This window comes from Plectropomus leopardus, chromosome 2 (genome assembly GCF_026936395.1).
Source record: "Plectropomus leopardus strain MGB_pleo_1.0 chromosome 2, ASM2693639v1, whole genome shotgun sequence".
Taxonomy (NCBI): Eukaryota; Metazoa; Chordata; class Actinopteri; order Perciformes; family Serranidae; genus Plectropomus; species Plectropomus leopardus.
The window spans coordinates 15,774,736-15,795,993 of NC_142177.1; the positions used below are offsets into that span (position 1 = coordinate 15,774,736).

Here is a 21,258-nt window from a genome sequence, read left to right on the forward strand (position 1 = left end):
AAGGCTCCTCCTATTCCTTGTGTCTGCTGTTTTTTTTTTTTTTGTTGTTTTTTTTCCCTCGCATTTTTCTTTACTCCGCGTTCATTCTGCTGCTGGTGTTGGCTCTCTTTTCTCAGAGACAGTGCTTTGTGGACAGAACACTGAGTATCACGCTGGGGTTTCCTGGTGTGAGTTTGTGTGCAGGGTGTGCTGTTGACTGTGACTGGGACAAGACAGACAGCAGGGGGAAGGAGAGGAGGGCAGGAGGGAGTGAAAGAAAGGCTGCTAAGTGGAGGGAGGGAAGATATCCGGAGTGTGTCGTGAATGGGTGTGTGGAGAGAGGCCCTTAGGTGAGAAGAGGGCACTCTTAAAAGCATTTTTTTTTCGCCCTGAAAAGGGAAATTGGAAGAAGGCTGTACAGTTTGAAGGTTTGTGTGTTTTTGTGTGCGTCGGGGGTTGAGGGAAATGGGGAGTGGCAGCTCTGTGCATGCATGTATGTTAGCCTCACCTCCACTGTTTCTGCAGCAACAACATTGTTTGCTGAGACTGAGTTTGGCCTGTGGCCCACTTCCCCACTACACCATGGAAGTTAGCCCAGTCAAAGGTTAGCTAGCTGCCGACAGACGCTTTCTATGAAAACCCGTTTGTGCTCCTGAAGCTGAATTGCCTAAAATTCATTGTATGTTTACCGCTATTTTTTTCTTCATTCTTTGCCATGTTGCTCATGCATCAGTATTGACAAAAAGAGGGTCAAGTTAACCTTCAGTTGCCTGCTTGTCCTCAGCTCTTCAGCGAACAACTCGCTCTCTCTCTCTCTCTGTATATTTGTCGCACTCTCTCTCTCCACTTATGGTCAGAGCAGCAGGAGTGTCTGTCTGTCTGTCTGTCTGTCTGTCTCCTTGACCCCAGGGGGCCCAGTATGTCTGTTTTGCTGCGTTATTATAAAATCGGGGAGACTGTAGATGGCAAACTGGATATAATTTTAGTGGACGAGAGCAGGACCATAAAATTAGGTGGGGCTGGAAGATAGGGTTGCAGCATATTACCAGTTCCAAGGTACGCTGTGATATGAAAATTGATGGTTATCATACAGTGTACATTTGCTTATCTTCAGCATTGAAAAATGCAGCTGGAACAAAAATTTTACCTTTATTTTAGTTAGTCTCTAAAGGGAGACTTTTACACATAGTTTTATTAAAAACGTGGCTTCATATTTCAATTATAGTTATAAAACAAACAAAAAAATGTGTGTGTTCATTCCTTTAAGGGTCATTGTAGCTGATAATAATGATAATTCTGTAATACTGTGATACCAAGACACTGGGATATTTTCTGAGATGGTCATTTTAACCGTTTCAATCCTTCTGGCAGAGATACTGACAACGGTAAAGTTAGATGCTATTGCTATTCAAAGCTATTTTTTTCCTATATTGTTTTATTCCATTCTTTGTAAACAATAAAGCAACACCATCATAACTTATCGTCTTTCCATACTGTCGGACAGTTTATTTTTCCTGTGCTGTCCGGTGTTGTACTGTCATGTATTGTCTGCCTGATTCCATATAAACACAGTAGTAGACTTTGATGCAACTCGCAGTAACTTCAGAATTACAAAAAAAAAGGTTGTTGTTCGGCCTTTTTCTTGGGTAGTCTCTGCTGTGGCAGTTAATGAACTCTAGACTCAAATGCTTCTCTGTTATGGTGAGATGAGTCTCTGCTGTGGAACATTAGTGGTAATGTCAATGAAATTATTTTAAGTGTGCTATTTTGTTGTCGTATGCTGTTACTAAAAATAGCAAGCGATGAGAGCTTCCTTTAAAAACCCCAAACCCTTCTATGATTACTGTTGGGAGCACCTGCAAGAGACCGATGTTTCATTGTGTGTGGAAACGGTAGTGTGCCTTAGTTTGTCTCATAGGAAAAGATTTTAGGTGTGGATGCAAGCACTTAGTGATGAGCATTTTTTTTTCTCTTTCTTCTATTTTTGTCTTTCCATCCACATCTCTGTACCACCCTAACCTCCTCTGCTGTCATACTGCCTTTTATCAGTTCGCACAGTCGCTGTTCTTAGAAGCTCAGGCAGGAAATGAAGTTCTTGACCTGCTGGCTGCTTCTATTTCAGGCTGAGTTGGCATGAATCACAAATGCTGCTTATTTGCTGTCGAGGTAACCTGCTCACTACTGTCAGAGGAAGATTTCCATGTTCCCATGTGCCTTTTCTCCTGACTCCTGGTCCAATTATTGCCACATTTCCCCAAATACATAAGTCTGTCCAAGCTTTGTGATGCTTCATCCTGATTGTTGAATCAAGTTAATTATTATGTTTTAATGTCAGCCTGGTTTATATTGTCGCTCCAGAGAGAAGACACAGTTCGGCCAGCAAACCAGCCTCCACCGCGCCCTTCCCTGTGTCGGGCAGGAACCGGAGCAGTGGCAGCGGACTTGGGCCTGGGCTGGGCTCAGGGGCTGTAGCTGGAGTGGTGAGTGGAGGCATCCCTAGCCGACCTTCCACCGCTGGATCCAGCTTATCCTCCTCATCAGCTTCCTCCTCCTCCAATCCCAAACTCCTCAAACCAGCCAAAGACAAGCTGCCAGGCCTTCAGCGAAGACCCCTTGGTGCGCCCTTCAGGACGCCCCAGCCGGACAAAATGTAAGTGTCACTGTGTAACATTTGCGGTATTTTGTGCTGCTTAGGTTGTGCATTATGCTGATATACACCAAAACAAATAACTGAACGATTAATCATTTCTATAAATATAATGTTTGCTGATTTAATGGGCTGTTATGACTACTGTTTCCTGTTAATTTACTCTGATGTAGTTAAGTAACATTAATTTGATGAGTTGGCCAAACAACAACAAACAAATCTTGGCTGTTGCCTGATTATTATGCTCTCTTGTGGATGTACACTTGACCAGAGGTGGTTTTGTGGGGAGAGGAAACACCACTCTTTCATTTTTAAACTTAAAAAATGGATGAAACTGTGTCCTTAAACTGTTCACAAAAGACCAAACAATGCAAGTCTACAGTGTATAAGTGATCTTTGCAGGGATGTTCCAGTCTTTTTTTTTGGCCTGAATCTGAGTTTCTTCATTTTGGAAAATTTCCTGATACAAAGTTTGAACCAATACTTTTATTTATCTAAATTCTGATTAATATGTGTGTGACAAATTTAGCCAACTTAATCATTTTTTTTAGGAAGGGAACTTTTAAAGTTCAGTATGAACAGGAAGAGCAATTAGACTTTCACCCCTGTTCGCTTCGTGCTCCAATAACAGTTTATCAGCCTGGAACCTCAGTCAATTTTGATTTCCTGTTATACATAGATATGCTATGTGCTAGTTAAGGATGTTCGTTTTTTACTCTTCTTTTCATGCTAATTTTCAGGTAACCTTTTGTTAATTTTTGGGTTATTTCTTTTTAAGTAGCCTTCTTTTCATGTTTTTTAAAAGAAATTGAGCCAATTTGCTCAGATTTCCCAGTTTTAACTTTAGCCCAGGGAGCTTAAGTGTAGAGCTGACAATAGTATCATTGCAGCTCATCAGTCTAATGGACAGACATTGTTAGATATGACTACTCAACTGTCCAACTATGCAGCTGTTATATACAATATTATTGAATAATCAATCAATCAGTCTTTTTTTGTGGAGCACTTTTTATACAAACAAATCTGTAAGTGCTTCATACAATAAAATTGCCCCAAGTATAGCATTAATGTCAGATCTTTTTATAAAATGAAAGGCTAAATTGGTATTTTTTTCTATTTTAACTAGATAATTTTACTGATGCGTTATATCACATTTTGGTAATCAATCAGTGGTGTAGTCAACAAAATGGAATTATCCTGACAGTGTTATGATTTGTGTATGCAAATGCAAAACCATATTTAATTCTGAACTCTCCCAACTTTGAAAGCTTGTGTTCACATCACCTTGCACAGTTTATTCAGATTTATTCTCCTTTTAATAATCATATTTCCTCGACACTGGCCTGTCTTTGAAAGTCAGCTTGCGTTAGAAATGTTCCTGCTCATTTGACAAGCTGCGATCTATATGAAGAGTTGAAAATGCAGTGTGCTGTCATTGTCAAAATCTCTATTTCAGCCAAGATTTGTGTTCAAGATCTGTCAGAGAAAAACAATGTATTTTGACACCTCTGTGTTTTTTTTAAACCAAGTCTTTGATAAATGATGGATCATATTAGATTTATGTTTTGTCCTCCCAGCCCCCTCCATACGTGCACATCTGTCTCTTACCATGCGTTTCTCACCGGCTCCGTGTTTCTAACTCTCAGCTTCCTCCTTGCTGCCCTCTTCATCTCTGTAACCTTTTCTTCCAGCCTCACCCCGGCTGTCAAGGTGGAGAAGATGCATCTGAGGGTGGACTCGTCAGCTAAGCTGGTGCAGGCCCTATCTGCCCCAGCCACCACCTCATCCTCCTCTACATCCTCCTCTAGCACCACTGTGAGCTCCAACACTACCACCATCACCACCTCCTCCTTCTCCTCATCAGCCCTTAAACCAGGCCTTAACTGTCCCTCCATACCAAAGCCTCCATTACTGGCCCCGGGTCAGATTCCCAACGGCAAGGGCCACCTCTCAGTCCTCTCAGACAAGAAGCAGGACAGCAGCAGCAGTGCCAGTAGCAGACGCCACCTTAACAAGAAAGTGACAGGTCAGTTGGAGTGGAAATGGAGGGAAACAGGTGTTCTAGTTTTGTGCTGTCCATGTTTTGCATTTTGAGGTCTGATTTATGAATTCAGGTTGTAATTGGTGTACAGTAGGGCTGCACAATATGAGGAAAATAACATATATGCGATAACGTTGAATACTGCAATGACAAAATTACTCACAATAAATAAACTGATATTAAGGAGTACTTAGTTTTGCTTTCCTGCTGCTTTCAGCATGCAGCTAAAATACAAGAAATTGCTTGTGAAATGAAAAAACATGAAAATGAATTATTTCTAACATTCATTTATCGAAGAAATTGAACGTTGCCCTGAACACAAGAGGCATCGATTTAAAGAAAAGAATGAGTTACATTTTAAAGTGCTGCTGTCGACTGATACCCTCTTTTAGCTAACTCAAAATATCCCTGTGTTCAATATTGCAGTCTTTCATAACGTGTTTATCATGCAAGTTGATACGGCAACGACAGCCAAAAAACTAAATTATGCAGCCCTGACAAACTATTTTTAATTCATATATATTTTTTACTTTAGCAAAATGATTTCTTTTCTCTTATCTTGATTAGACATTTTTAGACTCCAGGGCACATTTTACCCTCAAGATATCAGAATGTACACCACAAGCACTAAAGTTTGCCAATGAACAGGAAAACTGAAAGTTACAACGTCACATCAGCGTGAAAGGCTTTGGCTCATCCAAGGCTAATATTTTACATAACACAACTTACAGTTTGGCAAGTTACCAGAGCAGGTGATGTGTCACAATGCATGTAAGTAACGATTTTCTCTCCTGTGCCTTCAGAACGTGAGTTCAATGCAGATATCCATTGTGGCGTTGTGGATATGACAGCTCGGAAACCATGCACAAGATCCCTAACATGCAAGGTAACTAGTCTCTCTCACTTTATGCTGTGCTTTTGGGCTGTGTATTCAGGCGGTGTAGACCGTATGACATTTTAAAAAATAAGGCTGGCAGTGTTCTCATTGGCTTGTTTTGCTGTCAACAAATTCCATTAAAAGACCGGTTCCTTAAAGCCAAGCTATTTATTTTCCTCACTATATGTGTAAGGAACTGTAAACTGTAGTGTGATTATCTTAACCTTAACCTGATCTTGTGATTATTTTTCAAAAGAAGATAAACATTTTTTGGACTCATTTGGGAATATATCACATTTCATACCCAAAGGTAACCCAAAGTGCTTTTAATTTCAACTTAATTTCATTTTGATCTATAACGTTCAATATCACAATTTATCGTGAGCCTTGGGGGGAAGCAGGGAGGGAGCACTGACTGAAAAACAACATAACAATACCAGAATTTGTAAGATTGAATGTGTTTTTCTTGCTCTACTTATATTTCGAAACAGGAAAGGCGAAAAGCATTTTTTGATCTTGTTCATCTGCTAATGAAACCTTAGCTTGCAGATTCATCTGGTTCCCAGCACACACATGCCAAATTCCCCAAAAATTCAGAGATGCGTCTCTCATCTACAAATTAGGATTGAAAAAAAAGAGGCCATCATTAGATTAAAACCTAAGCAAACCTTCCTCCCAAACAATAATTCTAACCTTTGACTTTTCTTATGTCCCACCAGACACATTCCTTAAGCCAGCGGAGGGCGGTGCCAGGGCGGAGGAAGCGCTTTGACACATTGCTGGCAGAGCACAAGAACAGAGCAAGGGAGCGGGAGAAGGAGAGAGAACTCCACCAACCCCATTCCCAGCAAAACCCCTCTCTCAGGGACCCACACCCCTCCTCCCACCTTGCCGCTGCCCATGATGCCCACCAGGTTGCTCATGGCAACGGCCCCGCCCCAGACGCCACTAAGCCTTTGCCAGTCGGCAAGCCCAAATTTCAGAGCCCTGGTCTTCCTCGGTATGTCCTGTTCCTGATATTTTCTTGTATTTAATTTTGTCTTGTCTGTATGTAGCGACACCTGACAATCTGTCCGTCATCATTAAGAGAAGAGGTGATACAAACAGTTACAGTTTTGCATGTGACGCATTTTTATGATAAAGCTGAAAATAATCTGCCACCCTCTCTGTCTTTTAGACTAAACAGCAGTCACGGAGGTGGTACCCCCGGAGACCCTGCAGTAGTCCACGAATCACCACACCATGCCCAAACTATCCCCGATGGGTTTTCCCGACCCTCCAGTGATGAGGGAGAGAACGAGGAGAGGGAGGACAGCGCTGACAAACTTGACTGTCACTATTCAGGTTATCACCCTCGACCGGCAGCTGTAAGTGCACCCTGCCATCACCAGTCTCTCTTTGTCACAGTGGTTTTAGTAGGAAAGATTGTAGATAATCCATTATTTGGTTCAGAATTTTTAAGTACTATTTTATGATTGATTTACAGTACACTGATAACTGGTTCCTCCTCTCTGTTCCCAGTACTGTACATTTGGAAGTCGACTGTTTGGAAGAGGCTGTTACTCCTTTGACCGGCGATGGGACAGAGTGCGATGTGCCCTAACCTCAATGATGGACAAGCACGTCAACTCTCAGATGTGGAAGTAAGTCCATCCTGCTTAAACTTTATTTTGGTCCAGAGACTTAATAATTAGTGTGAGGGGGAATCAATTCACATAGGTATCGCGATTTTTCCTTATACGATTTTTAACATTTTTTCAATGCCTGAGTTAGTATAATTCAAATGCGGAGGTGGAAAGACGTCAACGCTTTTATTGTGGCAATCTATGAGTAATGGGACATTATCTGTTTCAAGAAAAACAAAGCCAAAGCGAGAAGGCAGAAAATGGTGGAAGGTCCAAGGAAACTGACCTTAAGCTTCTTAAAAAGCAACTTGAATTCAGCCAGTCCTGCGCAGTCTCCCTGTCGGATCAGCAAACTTTCTGTTGCTGCGGTTGCAGAGGTTAAATTCAACCTGCTTTAAAGCCTGCTGCTGGGATTGGTTCTGGCTGAATTCAAGTTGCTACAGCCGCTAATGAGTTTGTCTCAGAAGCTCTTGCTCGCTCTGTTCCAGGCAAGTAGTTTCCTAGTAGTGGGGACAAGTGTAAGGCCCGTTTCACACAGCACGCGTCAGCAGGGTGTGAGCTGCGCTGAATGTGGTTTTTTGTAATTCGGTGCCCATGTTATCAAATTGGAGCATGCACACTGCCCGCCTGAGCAGCGCTTGTCAGGTACGTCTCAACTGCAGCACATCTAGAGAAACGATGGCTCGACGATTTTTTTATGCATGCCACGCACGTTTGTCAGCAGAAATAATCAGTAAAAATTGTGTTTTGATGATTATATTGACTTTATACCACTTTTTACTGCAGTTTAAAAGTCTCCCTCTATCACAGATGAGCAAAGACAAAGATGCCTGTTTCACTGCAACTTCCCTGCTTCCCTTTTAAAACAAAAGCCTTCTGGCAGCGTCTCTGTGGACAGAATCCCATCAGTTGTTGATACATTTTATTTTAAAACATTTACAGGCCCATGTTGTCGGCAATGCAGGAGCTTACACGACTTCATAAATGTGTGGAATTTGTGCTTATAAATATGGAAATACAGTACTAACTATCTGTGGGATGTGATGCAGCAGCAACAATGCTGCACGTGTGAACACCACAAGCATGAAACACGCTGCAGCTCGGCGAGGCTGAAGACACGCACTGTTGACGCGCGCTGTGTGAAATGGGCCTAAGGACTGCAGGGTGGCTAGCGAGAGAAGCTGAGGGAATCAATACGCTGAGTACAGCTCTACAATGGAATAAGATTTTAGCTATGTTAAATACTGAAAAAATACAGTATCATTCTGTGGCAGTCAGTTTTGATATTGTGGCATCAGTGTATGGGAAACACTGCAAGTCTGATTAGGAGGAACAGCTGTACATAAAAAAAAGATTTATTTTATTGTACATCTAACATGCCTTTTTTCATGTAAAGATTATTTAATTTTTTACTTTTCACAGAACAAGGTCACAAAGGTCTTTACTGGTGTATAACTGTTAAAATAAGACCATAAAATTTGTTTATTAGTTTGTTTACTATGTTTCTATGCAGTGTATAGTACTGCGAATATAGACTATATATAGACTGACTGACATTAGATGTCAGGAATGTCCCAATCAAGTTTTTCTTTGTCAAATCCTGGTCCTGATACTTCCATTTTCCTAGATAATAAATCTAAACCGTGCCATCTACATCTTGTAGAGATACATCTTGAACTGACATCCAAGTATCATAAAAATATGAAATTGGGAGATAGCATATCGACCCAGCCCTAATAATGAGCCTCCTTGTATTTTATGGTCTTTAAATGTCATTGCTAATGAATGATGTTATCCTTGTTGCAGGAAAATCCCCTTGGCCTTGGAGAACTCCTCCTCCGTTGCACCTACCCATAGGACAAGCACAAATTCTCATGGTAGCACTCCCTCTTCAGGCTTCCTGGGCCCACCTGCCAACTTGCCCCAGACTCCTTATAGCCAATCCTACGAGGGCAAGTCTGTGCTCTCCTATGGGACCACCTTAAATGCCCGCAGCTCCCCACAGGGCGGGGCTGAGCACCCGGCCTACGGCATTACGCAGGCCCGACAAGTGTCTTCGTCGCCGCAGATGCCTTCAGCCCACTCGTCCTCATCCTCCTCTTCTTCAGCTCCTTCCCTAGCCTCAGGCCGGGCGCTTAAGTCCCGTTCCTCCAGCAGCAGCACTACCAAGTCGTCGTCATCCTTCAGGCCCAAGGAGATGTCCTCTGGCTCCTCAACACCTGTCATCCCCAATTCCACTGGTGGGGGTAGCAGTGGAGCCAACAGTAACAGTAGCAACACTAGCTTCAGCTCGGGGAAGAAGAGGAAGAACAGCTCTATTCTCTCTTTATCCCATGGCCCCTCTGAATCCTCCTCTTCTAATGCCAACTACTCTTCCTCCTCCTCCTCTTATAAGAAGAATTGTGCAAATATCGGCAGCTCAGGGAGCACCTACCACCACGGCTCATTAGGTCCTTCATCCTCATCGTCACTATCTTCCTCCCAAAGCGGAGTCCACAGCGTGGGGCTCAACTGTGGCCCCACTGTGCGGACCAACTCACTCAGCCTCAAGGCCGAGTCTTCTGGAGGTTCAGCAGGTGGCTCCTCGGGGCCGCCAGCACGAGGTCCTCCCTCGGGCAGCCCTGCAGAATCCATCAAACGCATGAGTGTGGTGATGAACAGCAGTGACTCCACCCTTTCCCTGGGGCCTTTTGTACACCACCAGTCCTCATCCTCATCTGACCACCACACCAACTTCAGCCACCACTCCTCAGACGGGCGCCTGGAGGGCAAGAAGCGCAAAAGCTCTCCTGCCTCCAGCGGCATTAATAGTGGAGGTGCGGGAGGAGGGCTCGGAGGAGGAGGGGGAGGGGGAGGAGGACCTGGACCAGGTAGATCCAAAGTGGCCAAGTCACCTGCCATTAACAACATCCATGGGAAGCATGGGCGGAGCATTCCAGGGACGCCAGGGCTACCGAACAACTCCCATTTACATCAGGTGGGTTTTTTTACTCAACCAGTCAGAATGCATTCGAGTACCAGTGGAGATAGATGTCTCATCCCCTACATTTCAGATATTTCAACTAGGGCTGTCAGCATTAACGCATTTAATCACGATGCGTGTAAGGTCCGAAAATAATGTTGGGTTTCATGGCGTTAATCGCCGGCCAGCATTCCCGTCTTTGAGAGGCTGTACTTAGCCTTGTACTTTGTAGCTCTGTACCTTGTACTAGCTCCTCAGTAAAGGGGCCGAATAACACTCCAAATTTAGGCTACATTTTGGCAATGGAAAAATGGCACGGTCATTTCACAGGGGTTCGATAACTGCTGACCTCGATATATCTGAGTGAAAATGGGTTCAACGGTATGAATCTCCCCTTAACAAACATGCCCACTTTATGTGTCTCGTGCAGTTTTTTGCTTACGTTTGATTCCTAATCAAGATGATCTGGTAAGAATTCCTTTACCTTGTCAATATAGACTTCAAAACTGTTTTGGATTGCAAAATAATGACAATTAAAATATGACTTAAAAATGCTATGAATTCAATTGCTATAAATAATTAATTAATTGACAGCTCTATTTTAAACTGCACTCCGAGCTACCTGGCAGTACAGACTGCCTGCTTCGCTCAGTTTTATATGAATGTAAAATGAAAACATTTGGATTTTGGGCTGTTGGTCGGATCTCAAATACGGATGAACAAATCGCAAAATTCTGAGCTGATACTGATGTTTTTGTGTTGTTGCTGTTTATTTTGTTTTTGTTGTTATTTATATCTTCTTCTGTGACTGGGAAACAAAGAAATCTTCATTTGTGTGTGTGTGTGTGTGTGTGTGTGTGTGTGTGTGTGTGTGTGTGTGTGTGTGTGTGTGTGTGTGTGTGTGTGTTTTAAAGCAATTCATCCCTTCAGCACACTAAAACAAATGAACACAGATTCAGTCATACATTTATGAAAAAACCTTTGATATAACTTTTCACTTAAAAAAAACGTCTTTTTTACTGTATATATAATGTATCATAATTCCATTTTCTAATATCTATTTTTTATATAGCTACAAAACATCAACAAATTTCTCCTTCAGACAGCTAAAGTTTCTTGCCAAAAATGAGATTTTACAAGATTACATCATGATAACATTATTTACCCTTGACCAGTGTTCATTTCTTCTCAATAGAGCTTGATAGCATTATTATTTAAATAAACTGGCAAACTCGCTCTCTTCCTGCTGATTTCAAAACAGATGTGTTGTTCAAAATGTAGCATGATAGGAAAATATAAAGATCTGTGTTTGCCCCAGTTTTCTATTATCCCCGGGACGAAGGGACGCCATTAGTCTCCAGCCCTGCTTTTTAGTGTGCCCAAAAAGAATATGGCTCAAGAGAAAAACATCAGCTCTGCCATCGGTGAATGTCATTTTATACATCGATAGGCTGATGACTGTCTACAAGGCGAATGTCGGCTGATACTGTTCAGCTGGTAAATTGGGGCAACCCTACTCACAAGCAATTCCAGGATATCACCCTGGGCTCAAGTATCTTGTGATGTGCATTTTTCACTGTTTTTGACATGTTGACAATATTTTTTATTTAATATATTACAGACTGTTGATTTAAAAAAGTGTGTTTTAATTAGTGTAAAAAAATTGCAGGAAAATGTGTGAATGTGAACTCATAGGCCTTTCTCCACAAGAGATTTTAACTTGAAAAGTATAGCTGTTAATAACAAAGTTAATGAATTTAATTATAAATGTAGTTTCCCTAGAGATTTTTCCCAAGCTAGTTTAAAAAAAACATTAAATGTACTAATTTCTTGCCGTTTGTGGAATGTTTCTTACTAAGTTGCTCATTGCCTTTTTCAGCGCGTTTTTTAAAGAAATCGCACCGATTTGCTCAGGGTTATAAGGTTAAAATACTTGTAAAGGACGTCTCAAAGCAGCACAAAAAAAGTGACGTCGCTCCAGGTTTCAAAGGTTTAATACCTTCTTTTAATTCCTTCAAAGTCTTCGCCACATGAATTAAATGAGTCTGGACAGATGTGGATGATGGCGGAGGTGGTGATTCTAGTTTTACAAAACTGCTGTTCTAATCTGAAAATATGACGAAAGCTACACACTCTTTACCCGGAGTATTAGTTATTTGCATTGCAACAAATGTCAGTAGGATTTTAAATCAGGTTTTCCTGCTTCCAGAAGGAATCGTAGCTTTTAATGGGTTGAGCTTGTCAGTTTTCACCACTTAAAGCGTCATGCGTTTAAGCTTGTGAACAAACAAAACACATTTTGTGCTCTAAAGTTTTCCACCTTTGTTGAATGAGGTTGAAGTGTCTCTGCCATGATAACTTATCAGATGGTGAAGTACTGAGTACCATTGAAGGCCCAGATTGTGTCACTTTTACTGATTGAAAGCAGTTAATATTTATAGAATTGGTAGACAGACAACTTAACAGCTGTTTTATTTCTTTCCTATCTTTTCCCTCAGCCAAAGGCTCGTCCCTGACAGCGGTGTCCGGCTTCTGTGAATGGAACGGGCAGGCGGACAGGGAATAGTCCGGAGCAGTCTGCATGCTGCTCTGGACTGCACGAGGCCTTCTAAAATCAAACCCACATTACTCTCAGCTTCCCACAATCCTCAGGGTGGAGATGATCTGGACTGCCCAGTGAAGTCAATGTGGTCCTTACTATTTCTCCCAAAGCCATGTGCGTGTGTGAGTGTGTGTGTGTGTGTGTGTGTGTGTGTGTGTGTAAGGAGGGTGTGATGGCACTGTATGTATAGCGTGGAGTGCCAGGGGTCCTATGAGCGAGCCAAGGACCCCCCTCCCCCCCCCCCCACGCAAGTGTTGTCCCAGTATTCTGAGAGGTCTTCCTGTCTTGAAGTACGAGGGACAATAGCAACAGCCATGGGTCACTTGAGCCGCGGTTCAAAGCTCACTGGGTTCAGGTTAAGGGCTGCCGTCATGACGCTGAGCAACTGGGGAGACAACAAGCCGATCTCTTCCATGAAAGAATGAGTGTGTGAATGTGCGTGCGTGTACAAGTATTTTTCTCATGTCAGATTCTGCTGGACTACTGGAATTTCCAACTTAGTTACACCCCCAGCGCCTGATCTCAGAAGCCTTGGAAGGAGAGCAGGTGGAGCAGCAAACTGTTACTTGCAACACCTTAAACAACACAATCACCTTGTTGTTTCACTTTTCGTTAGTCTGACTCTCTCCGGTGACACGTTTGAGTAACCTCTGGGTTGTGCGCAGTAGTCTGAGAGGAGCCCATAGAGACGATCTGGTCAATTATTTTATTACCCAGAATAATTATGCAAGTGTTACCTTTTTGTGATTTCTTATGAGCTTTTTACACTGAACTACAAAGAGTCTTTGTAGACGTGGTGAAGACAAGTTGTGCTTTCAAATGTGAAACGGACGCCTGATGTGCCCATTCGATTGAATCTTTTGTCAGAGAGATAACTCGGTCTCGAGGACACCTGTTAATTTTTCTGAGTCTTTTCATTGTGCAAAACGATCGCCACAGTAGACCTACCCCCAACTGTGAACAGCACTAAATAACTACTTTCTCCACAGGCACTGCTTAGTTGTCCACAAGGCTAGCCAAAACGTGCTATCAGCTTTGCCAACAACTTTTTTTTTTTTTTAACTAAAAGGTGGGCAGTCTTGCTTATGAGGCGGTGATGATGCATTGCCTGTGTGGATATGAAGAAAATCTGTGCAAACCGTATTGTTATTGCCACAATTTACCTACTTTCTAATCCCACACAGCTGTGTGAAATCCACAGCTGCCGTGGGCAGATGTGAATTGTAATGTTTATTTTTTCCTACATAGGGAATCAGGTATGGTACGTCTTAACTGGAGCAAACTTTTATGCACGTCACCTGTCTTCTGCGGGTTTGATTGCCCCTCCTGTGTGTAACCACTACCCCTAGCTCTGGATGTTACAGTTTCAATGCCTCACCGTTAACACTATGTTGGTGTGTGTTGAGAAGGGACTTGTGGCAGTACAACAGATAACCAGGCATTATACTCTATTCCTTTGTCAAAAATGGAGTCTTAAATCAGGCAATACTTGCCCATCTCGTTGAGATGTTTGCGTATTTCGAGTGGGTTTTATAGTGCGAGATTCATGGAGATGGCTTCATGGGACACATTGAAACTTTTGGCAACACCTTTTGATTTGTGCAACCGCCACTGATGTCAGTGTGGGGAAAGTAGAGGAGACAATTTTTATTAAGAAAAGAATCTTAATTTAGCTTTTTTTTTTTTTTTTTCTTGTAGCCTACGTATCAAACAAGTATTGAAGTATCCCTATTTGAGAATACATATTTTGTTAAATTGTATATAGTGAAATATGTATTTTTGCACAGGCATTTTTCTTACACGCAGAATTTTTTGGTACAATTTTAAAAAGGAAAGTTATTTATTTAGTAAAAAAAAAAATTAAAAAGATAAAGTCAGAGAACTTGATTATTTGAAGTGGTTCACTGCCAAGTCTATAATGCAATACGCCTATATGTAGAAGCTGAAGCATCTCATGAATCGTGTACGGAGATCCTTTAAGGAACAAAGGGTGAAGTGTTGCCACTGTAGCATGTGTCTGTATGACAGAGGATACCTTTATTCACTTTCAAGGTCTCAATCACATGTGCTTTTACAACACATTTTACGTTGCCTACGAATCAACACAAAAAAGTTACTCTATGACCCACTTAGCCTGTGATTTTCAAACGTCCTGCAGGCTTGAAGCTGTGCCCGTCGTCTAACCAGTTTCTCTTCAGTCACACTTTGTAGACCTTAAACACATTTCACGATCCAAACACTTGCATTCTTTTATAAAGGCTGAAGGGACTTAAGCAATCACTGTAAGGAGGAGAAACGCTTCAAACAGTCCAACTGCTTGCATCATCGTTGCCAAACCAGTAATTTGAATCACAGCTTTTAAAGAAATAGTTTGCAGCTTTTAAAAGAAATATCAAATTAAGAAAGTGCCTGAATTTGTTTCACCCTGACTGTTTGAGGACAGTATTTTTTGGGTTGTTTTACCTTACTTGAATGTTCAAAGTGTTTGAGTTTGCTTTTAAGTCTGCCTATGAACCCTAAATATGGTAAAACCTGAGCTTGTCAGCTGCCCAGTATGAAACACTTTAGTGTAGTTTGTGTTTTTTCGGGGTAGGGAGGTTATCCAAGTTTTCCAGACAAGATGTCGAATTTCTGTTAGCCTCAGTGTGTGGCTTAAGCCCCCTCTGGTTTACTAGGATTTTTACGCAAACAAAAAAAAAAACCCAACAAAAAAAAAAAACTTTCAATCAAGTGTTTTGTTTACCCTCAAACTCCACTGACATCTTGAAATTGTTTCCAGTAAATGGAAACATTTTTTATTAGCACCATAGACTTGGAATGTGAAAGTGAGAGAGAATACAGCTCGTGATTGGAGGGAAAAATAAATCCACCATTCATACTATGTAAAAGCGTGTATAGATTTTTTTGTATACATTATCAGAATCATTTTCAGCTGGACTTATGTATTGGCTGCTATGTAATTCATGAACAAAACATAGGTTAGAATTAATATTTAAAGAAAAAAGATTGTATAGTATATTTGTTTTGTAACAAGTTTCTGTAAATAAAATAATTTATACTGCTATTTATATGAAATAATGTCTCTGCCTCTTTCCTAAATAAAAAAAAAAAACAGCCCAGAGAAACGTCAACAGTTAAACAAATTTTTATTATATACACAATATAAGAGTCACTTTGTCAGACAAACTACTGCTTCGCGTATACCAAGAAGAATAATGCAAAGATGGCCACCTTGGTTACATGTTGATAACTCTCGACAACTTCTGGACTCTGTTCAGCAGCAAGTCTCCCTTCTTGATGGTTTCTTGGTACTGCCAGTTTTTGCTATCAGGTCTGAAAAAAAAAGAACGGGAGAATATTTTAGATCACCGTCTGAGATATTTCTGGAAGTACTGAGGTTTGAAGCATCGTAGTATTACCTATTGGTTTCCACGATCTCATTCACTTTATCAATTTTACAGTGGAGGCGGCCAGCAGCTATGAATCGGGACAGTTCCCTGAGGAGAGAGAAAATTTAGTTTGGTTAGAGCCAGATCAAAATCGGTGATTGTGTCCTTAAAATATGAACCTGAGCACATGGTATGGCAAAAAAAGGGAAATGTTAAACTTTTTTTGTGACGGTGCTTATTCACTTTCTTGTCAAGAGTTAGATGAGAAGATTGATACCACTAATGTTTGTACTTTAAATGTGAAGCTACACGACTCCTTAGAAACTTGGTATAGCTCCATGTCGGTCTCAGCCTGTGCTCTGAGTGTATGTTCGAGGATAAAATACGATATCAGTTTATTTGATGCATGTCGAGTATTTAAGGCGTACAGAATGTACTATTCATGTGTTTCTCAAATGTGAATAATTAGCCTCATACCCCTGTTCATGGAAATCCTCTGCCTTTTAAGCTTGTTTATACATCTACTGATGCAAGAGTCTGCGTACATAAATTTTGTTGGACATATTTTAGTCCGTGAAAACATTTTGGCATTACTTTAGTTTTATATATTTTCCAGTGTAATGTTAAGAGGGAGAAGAGAACTAAAGCTAGAATTTCCGCAGAGTAACTGGGGCTCAACCGATGTACAATGTAAATTTTTCAGACTGTCTCCAGAGAATGTGGCGTATGAATGCAGTGTACAGTCACTCACTGGTCGATGAACTCTGTGCTGACACCAAAGGCCTCGGCCATGTAGCCCAGGGTGAGGGAGCGGTAGGACTCTAGCAGCTGGCTGTAGGCCTGGATCCTCATCTCTCTCACATAGTAGCGGTAGTGTGGCGCAAAGAGCCAGTCCTTCTTCATCTCCTGCTCAACCATGGCTGTGGCACAAAAAGAAAGTTTCCACCGTCGTTATTAGGAGTCTCTCGATGAAGCACAGAGGGACAATACACAGCAGCAAGGAACGCACACAATGCATGTGAGTACAATCCTATTTTGACAAAATATTGAAACATAATTAAAAAACTTTACACTGAGTTTGTAGTGATAAACAGCAAAATGACACTCAAAAAGTTACCAAAGAAACAGTGTTTCTTACAAGTTTTTGTTGTTTTTCAGGTCAGTAAAAGAGAGGGCTTCCTTACCCAGAGACTGGAAGAAGACCGAGTAACTGCACTCGTAGAGGGAGAAGAGATACTGGCGAACAGAAGGCAGACTGTGCAGCACCTCCAAGATCTCCGCTCCCTTTATAACCTGAAGAGGAGGACATTTCACTGCAGTCTTGCTGCCAACATACACAGGTGTGCATCTGAAATCTGTTATGTTAGCACCGTAACCTCAGTCTCCTACCTTTTCGCGGAGGTCAGGCCTTTTGAGCGCGATCATGCACACATAGACTGTGTAGGTGACGAAGGTCTTGTAGTCCATGAGCTCGTAGGAGGTAAAGGTGGAGACTGTGTCGAGGAAAAGCTCAGCAGCTTGCTTGAAGTCCCTGATGGCCACACAGTACAGGCCCTGGTAGACCTTCAGGCGATTCCTCCTGTCCCAGTCTCCGCCCTCCTCAATGAGGCTGCGGAGAGATGAGGTGTAAAAGAGATGAGCACTGAAAACGTTAGTGGGGATGCTTGAGAACAAATATGCCGGAGCGTTTACCTCTTGGCTTTCTCAGAGTTGCGTGTGATGAGGTCGCTATCCATGTAGAAGAGTCCGATCCTTAGCAGGTAGAAGACGATGTCTAGTCTGTGACCCAGAGCCACTGTCTTGTCATAGGTCTTCCTGAAGGCTGTTAGGGCGCCCTCCTGTGGACGCACAAGATAAAGGCAGGCATTGCACATAAATCTGCTACTTCACATTTGTGTACACGCAATTTCGGTGTTCAAATCTGACCATTTCACAGATGGGTCGGTCTCAGCCTTAAATATAACTCAAGCCTATTAGTTTTGGTCTTTGTCCTGCTGACTGATGTGCTTCAGTTTTGCATCTATTTGTTTGGCTGGATCTGGAAGCTGCTTGATATGGATCCATAGTTGTCATAAGCTACTAAATGTTCACATTTAAGTATGATTTCTCTTCCTGACTGTCTATACTGGTGTTTTATTATGTTGGTTGTTGTGTGCACACAGCATCCATTGGGATCTCCCCTCAGTTACTCTTTCTGAGGAAGGTTTTTGGGGCAGTTTCTCCTTTTCCAAAGCACGGGTCTGAAGACAAAAGTGTACCGAATGTAAAGCCCCTTGTGGCAAACTTGTGATGTATCTCTTCATGACATTTTATGACATACTATACCATTACTTATCTAACATACAATATTATTACTTTATCTTACATACTATACTGTGACTTTTTGACGTAATACTTGTGATTTGTTGCTACTGGATTATAAAAATAGAACTGACTTGACAAAACATAACTACATCTATCTTGCCACACTAACTACAAGCCTATTTAATTACTACTATATCAATAAAGACGTTAGATTTTTCTGCCCTACATTTTGCCATTGTATGCTGGGTCAGGTAATATTTGTTTCCAGGCCAACTTCTATCAGTTTCTTCATTATGACACAGAGTTGGTATCAGCCGAGGTGTCACAGAGCAGATAAGCATACCACATTACCACATCCGATCACCCACAGGTGGCCAGTTCTAATTTTCACACTTTACTGGACATTATGCCGAAGAAAGCATACTCTATACTCGTTTTAAGTGCAGACTGAGGAGGACTTACCTTGTCTCCAATTCTGATCAGATACTCAGCTTTGGCCATCATGGCATCTCGAATCTCGCTCTCTCCCAAGTTCTTTTCTGCATCCTCCAGCACATCATCCAGGCGCTTCAGCTCCTCCTCGTTGGCCTTCTTCATTTTACTCAATAGGTCGCTGTCGAGCTGCCACTTCAGATCCTTACACAGACCCTCATAATACGGTGCCATGTCTGAAGCAGAGGAAAACAATAATAGTTCAACATGTGGACTGTGACAGCCCGCATTTCAGAAGTCAGTGATGTTTTAAGTAGAATTTTCTACATAAGAATACAAAATTATAAATTTTAGATTGCACCTCTTTTATTTAATCTCATGTAAAGAAAGTGGACAGCCATTTAAGTAAAGCATAATTTGTAAATATGAAAAATTTGACATATTAATATTATGTTAAGTTGAACAAACATCCCTTTAACAATCTACAGTACTGTGCGACACACACACACACACACACAAACATATATATATATAACTTCTTCAGACTGAAGTGAATGTTTAATGTGAAACATGGAATCGCACAGTTGCAACAAAAAGAGCTAAAACAATCAACATTAGGTTTTGGACACGTCTTAAATGCAATCTGGTGTAAACACATTACTGAGTTGGCTGAATTTTAGTAAATAGACTACTGAGAAATAAATATGTATAATCATTATACCCTTGCTACAATAACAAAATGTAAGGTGGCCAAAAACTTTAGCACAGCACTATACTTGTCGGCTACCTGACGGTTGCTAACAGCGTTAGCTATCGTGCTAATTTCATTGGGATGATCGTTAGGCTTAATCGGAATACATTTTAGGAATTAAACAGCATTTAAAACATACATCACCCGGTGCAAAACGTAGTAAACGTTACGTTCATTAATATGACTCCATGTTTTATAATATATAACCAGACTATTGAGTCAACCGTTACATGTAACACAGAGCAGTGATATGCTAACTCACTGTTAGCTTTGATAGCGTCCATGAGCTCGGTCTTCACTTTAGCATCCTGTCGGTGACCGTCCATCGTGAGCAGAAACTTGAGCTGAGCTATCCTCAGATCAGGGTTCTTGGGCAGACCCTCTTCCTCTAGGTTTTCTAGCGGCATTTTTAGTCAAGAAAACAGGAGCAAAAAAGACACAAACAGTCGGCTTTCTTTGTGCCGCTAGCGTTCGTCAACGATGACTACGGAAAACACTGGACTGTGTTGTTTCCGCCGGAGCGTCAGTCAGCGATGGGAGGAAAGAGCGGAGACCGGCCTGACATTTAACAACCAAGTCCGCATTTACTGCCCCCTGCTGGACGCGACGGTGAACAACACCCGAGTCCAAACTCAATACCGCACCACAGATTTTAAAGTACCGCACGCTTATTGTTTGTAGCAGTGTTGTATTATTAGGGTATTATTAAAGTCTATGCGCCGCATCCACCCATCTATTAGCCTATTTTTGGGACCATTTTCAATTTACACCTTGTGCGACCCAACCCTCCAGGGATGTCTGAGAGGAATTCCCCCAAGGATTTTTTTTTTTTTTAACTTTTCAAACATGTAAGCATTTTGAAAAAAAAAAAAAGCTTTGATCATGGGTTCTCAAAGTTTTGATATCTAAGGACCATGACTGGGAGCCAGCAGTGTGACCTCTTTTTATGACATACTATACTAGTACTTTTTTACGGCATACAATAAATGATATGACTTTTTTGACATGCTATGACTTTTTTATGACATACTATACTATGACTTTTTTGTAAATGCTATACTATGACTTTTTTTTGACTATTTTCTCACATACTATAATATGTCATTATATGGTGGTATTAACATACATCTAGTGATGCACATTATCAGTGGTAGTACCTGGGGTCCTGGGGGGTTTCAGGTCTTTTAACCTCAGACCCCCTCACTAAGGCGACCCGACCGGGAGTGATCAGTTCCCAGCCTGTGTTCAAGAAGCATTTGACCATGGCTTGTCCATCATGATGCACAGCCATCCAGAAACCTTCTCTGCAGTTTCCAAAGCTCTGCTAATGGCCTTCACTTGCGTCCCCCAGTGATACCCAGGAGACTGAAGGTTTTGCATCAGAATCAGAATCAGAATCAGAATCAGAAAAAGATTTATTGCCAGGTATAGTTAACACAATACGAGGAATTTGTTCTGGTGGGTTGGTGCAACATAAATATAGAAAAAGAAAACAGATAAAAAAGAAGATACAAATATAAAATATAAAATATAAAATATAAAAAGTACGAGTCTTACAGTGCAAAACAAAACAAGTAACACAAGTAACAGTGTAACAGTGCAAGAAACAGAACCATGGAATTTAAGTATATACAAGAATGGTTGGAGTG

At 41.4% G+C, this 21,258-nt stretch overlaps 2 protein-coding genes across 3 annotated transcripts in view; one reads left to right on the plus strand and one right to left on the minus strand.

Annotated features, from left to right (window-relative positions):
• Window positions 1-15,455, plus strand: part of atxn7 (ataxin 7) — a 35,183-nt gene extending 19,728 nt beyond the window's left edge. For both annotated transcript variants that reach the window (XM_042502490.2, XM_088086467.1), the window contains 8 exons: window positions 2,338-2,629; window positions 4,318-4,652; window positions 5,471-5,553; window positions 6,264-6,544; window positions 6,722-6,911; window positions 7,066-7,187; window positions 8,976-10,146; window positions 12,630-15,455. In XM_042502490.2, coding sequence (XP_042358424.1) covers window positions 2,338-2,629; window positions 4,318-4,652; window positions 5,471-5,553; window positions 6,264-6,544; window positions 6,722-6,911; window positions 7,066-7,187; window positions 8,976-10,146; window positions 12,630-12,647 — 2,492 coding nt within the window. In that variant the 3' untranslated portion in view covers window positions 12,648-15,455. The remainder of the gene's footprint in view (window positions 1-2,337; window positions 2,630-4,317; window positions 4,653-5,470; window positions 5,554-6,263; window positions 6,545-6,721; window positions 6,912-7,065; window positions 7,188-8,975; window positions 10,147-12,629) is intronic.
• A 407-nt stretch (window positions 15,456-15,862) lies between these two features.
• On the minus strand, window positions 15,863-20,153 carry psmd6 (proteasome 26S subunit, non-ATPase 6). The gene is made up of 8 exons (XM_042495572.2): window positions 19,872-20,153; window positions 18,889-19,094; window positions 17,815-17,960; window positions 17,512-17,731; window positions 17,307-17,415; window positions 16,874-17,042; window positions 16,153-16,230; window positions 15,863-16,066 (listed from the first exon to the last, which is right to left on the minus strand). The coding sequence occupies exons 1-8, from the start codon at window positions 20,014-20,016 to the stop codon at window positions 15,970-15,972; spliced, it is 1,170 nt and encodes a 389-aa protein (XP_042351506.1). The 5' UTR covers window positions 20,017-20,153; the 3' UTR covers window positions 15,863-15,969.
• Between the last annotated feature and the right edge of the window lie 1,105 nt (window positions 20,154-21,258).

Bases quoted from the DNA above. Each gene is read 5' to 3' on its own strand.
- psmd6 (XM_042495572.2), bottom strand. From the start codon at position 20,016: ATGCCGCTAGAAAACCTAGAGGAAGAGGGTCTGCCCAAGAACCCTGAT. The intron at 19,095-19,871 runs GTGAGTTAGCAT...CCTCTGCTTCAG, and splicing joins GGACGCTATCAAAGCTAACA to ACATGGCACCGTATTATGAG. The intron at 17,732-17,814 runs GTAAACGCTCCG...ATCTCTCCGCAG, and splicing joins AACTCTGAGAAAGCCAAGAG to CCTCATTGAGGAGGGCGGAG.